Source organism: Trachymyrmex septentrionalis, unplaced genomic scaffold (assembly GCF_001594115.1).
Source record: "Trachymyrmex septentrionalis isolate Tsep2-gDNA-1 unplaced genomic scaffold, Tsep1.0 scaffold6, whole genome shotgun sequence".
NCBI lineage: Eukaryota > Metazoa > Arthropoda > Insecta > Hymenoptera > Formicidae > Trachymyrmex > Trachymyrmex septentrionalis.
In genome coordinates, this window is record NW_017305778.1 from 1,661,664 (window position 1) to 1,665,171 (window position 3,508).

Sequence of the window (3,508 nt, forward strand, 5' to 3'; positions counted from 1 at the left end):
TCTTTCGAAATATAAAGCAAGTCGATTGAATTAAAATTAAATTTTTTAATTAAATGCTAATCTTTACATAAACACAGAAGCAATTAAGAATAATTAGTCAAGCTTTTTACTTTGTGAAACATCAAGCTAACGTTATTAAAATATTGATTAACGAGAATTATTATGATGATATTATTTCGATATGATAATAATACGTAATACGAGATTGTGTATAATATGTAACATAGATTATACACACATATTAAATACAGATACACGAATTATAATGTATAAATCTTACACTTGTGCACTCAGAGAAAGACGTAATAATATCAATTACAAAGGTGACAAATTTACAAATTTTATATATAAAATTAATGTACATATATATAATTGAATAAACTATTTTATAATTACAACATCTATAAAATAATTTATTTAACTATATGTGTGTACAATAATTCTATATATTGTTCTCTTATTTCAAAAGTAATACTATTAAAAAAATATGATTTTTTAATTATTACTATGAAGGAATTACGTAAAGATTACTCTATCAATCAAAGTAAATTAACTTTCACAGTCTGTCTGTCAAATATAGTACTTGTGTCGTTCTAAAGGTTTTTTAAGAGATTATAATATCTTTTATAAGATTGACACATTTTTAATTGTGTTGTTTTTGTAAATAAAAATGCGCGTTTTCTGCAGAAAATATTTAGAGTTAAGGCAGTTTTGGTAATCGAAGTTTTTGAAGAAGAAATTATTTTATTTTGAAACTAGATCAAGGTAAATATAAACTGTTGATAATATTTGGAGTTACGTCACTTTTCAATTATTTTGGATTTACAATTTTTTAGAATATTACAACTGAAAGAGAGTAATTTTTAAGGATTGTAACACAAAAGTAACCAAAGTAATATTGGATCATGTTTCTAAGAATATATTCTTTTGTCGATATTATTATTTAATTAATCAATAAAAAATTTTCTTTGAAAAATACTTTTTTCCTCTTCTGTAAAACTTAATTTTTAAAATTGTATTACTTTTGGAACAAGGGAATGATATAAAACTTGTATAATTGTTATTTTTTCATTACTATGTTTCTTTGTGAAGCAGATCAAACCATAAGAGAGCTAAAAGACGGAAGTAAAACTTGTAACTCCGATCTTATTTTATCTCTAGAAGTAATTTAGCGATGCGACTGCTCATTGTTAGTTTAACTACAATTTTTATTCGCAACGCTGTGTCCTTAGTCGCGGTACTGACGTTTCACTGACCGTCCTGATATTTTTCGCGAATACTCACATCTCCTGACTCCGAGATCCTTGGTGGAAATCGAGTTTATCTACCTACTTACGTACAAAGATGAGAATCGTGGGTAACGGCGAGAAGGATCGAAAGAGGTAAGACAGAGAAAGAGAGAGAAAGAGAGAGAAAGAGAGAGAGAGAGAGAGAGAGAGAGAAAGAGAGAGAAAAGGAGAAAAAGGGAGAGAACGTGTGCATATTTGTATGTGCAGCGGATACCGTGTCGTCTCTAGGAGACGCGAGGGGTCTCGCAAACTTGGTGGTAAAGTTGTAAAGGGTGAGTTTTACTCCCGTTGGGGCAGTGAACTTTTGTCTTCCACTCCTCTCATCCTTCTATTTCTCTCTCTCTCTTTCTCTTTTCTCTGTATACTTTATATCTCTCTATTTCTGTTTCGATCACTCGACTCGTTTGCGAGTTACGTTTCGCGGCGTTCGCTGAGAGGATTCCGGCAGCTTAAGGCGTCATCGGACGCTTTATGTTGTAACGGCAGTAATCACGACCGATTATATCCTCCTGCGGGATCTCCTCTTCCAGCGGCTCCATCCCTTCAGCGGCCAGGTTGTCGCGAATCTGCACACATAGAGAACGCTACGATGTAGTAAATGTGATTTATTGACTGTTAAAGCGTAGCTTATGATGATTTATACGTTTAGTCCTTTGATACGCGTTGCCATAGTCGTCGACTTGTATTGAAGCATTTGGTGCTTATGGAACAATACTACCAATCATGGACTACAGCCGTCGATCACTCATTGTAATCCGCATACCTGTACGTCCATGAATCACAAGTCAATGAGCGATTCACGATGTAGCAAACTCCAATAGATTTAAAAGGCTCTCGAAATGGTTAGATGTACGTAAGAAGATTAAATTGCTCGTATCAGTGAGCAGATCAATACATTTACAAAGTGTGCGCTCGTCGCGCGCTTTAAAGCGGAAGACCAGTTCTCCTCATTTTTCTTCAATACATTCCGGTGGCTCATGAAAAAAGCCGAAATGAATTTTGACTGCTTCTAAAAGCCGCGGGACGGAGGAAGAGAAGGGGCGAAGATGGAAGACCACGGCACCTCGCGAATGTTTTCAGGAAAAATCGTGCCTGGTGATTGCCGTTGTAGGAGGCGAAATAAAAAGATCGGAGCCCGCGTGCCTCCTAGGACGACGCGGCGCGCGGCGCGTCTATGAAAGGTAAAGACGAGCGCATACGGGAGGGTAAAAAGATTGGCGCCGGTGTGAGTATTTCACACGGGCATGCACGAGCGCCCATCAATTTTCGGTGAAGCCCATTAACCTCCCACGGGCTTTAGCCGAAAACGAAGCTTTCGAACGCGTCAGCGATGCTCCGCATGATGACGAAAAATCGCCGCGATGTACACGACGTGGATCAGAGTTTGCTATTCCGAGACGAGATTAACGCATTTGTAGTCTGCTATATGGACAGCAATTTATGTGCGCCACTAACAAAATGAGATGGGCGATAAAAGAATTGAAAAACAAACTTCATGTATGCACTGAAAAAAAGTCTGGTTGTAGTTATTAAAGTTTTGCTAAAGTAATTTCAGTCAAATGTTTGATAAATATAATCATAATTATTCTCATGAAGATTTCATGTATTTTTTGAACAATTACTGGACTGTGTAGTATATTAACTTTTGTCTAGTAATTGACAATGAAAAATAAAACTATACTTAAAATTCCAATCCAGATGTAACCATCTGTAGTATTCCTCAGAAACAATGTTTGAATCCATTTGCTGAACGTAAACAGGATAATATATAAATGGATTTTAACTAATAATAATTTATTAATACTACATAATAACTCTAGTATATATTTACGCAAATTGCACATATCTTTATCAGGAAAAATGCTCCACAGCTATTAAATAAATCTGTTAAGTTCTTATTCATTTCCTATATATATATATATATATATATATAGGAAATGAATAAGAACTTAACAGATTTATTTAATAGCTGTGGAGCATTTTTCCTGATAAAGATATGTGCAATTTGCGTAAATATATACTAGAGTTATTATGTAGTATTAATAAATTATTATTAGTTAAAATCCATTTATATATTATCCTGTTTACGTTCAGCAAATGGATTCAAACATTGTTTCTGAGGAATACTACAGATGGTTACATCTGGATTGGAATTTTAAGTATAGTTTTATTTTTCATTGTCAATTACTAGACAAAAGTTAATATACTACACAGTCCAG

At 34.1% G+C, this 3,508-nt stretch overlaps 1 protein-coding gene across 1 annotated transcript in view; it reads right to left on the reverse strand.

Annotated features, from left to right (window-relative positions):
- Positions 1-1,230: 1,230 nt before the first annotated feature.
- LOC108752345 (dipeptidase 1) overlaps positions 1,231-3,508 on the reverse strand; it is a 108,588-nt gene continuing 106,310 nt past the window's right edge. The window contains exon 10 of the mRNA XM_018493134.1: positions 1,231-1,855. Coding sequence (XP_018348636.1) covers positions 1,739-1,855 — 117 coding nt within the window. The 3' untranslated portion in view covers positions 1,231-1,738. The remainder of the gene's footprint in view (positions 1,856-3,508) is intronic.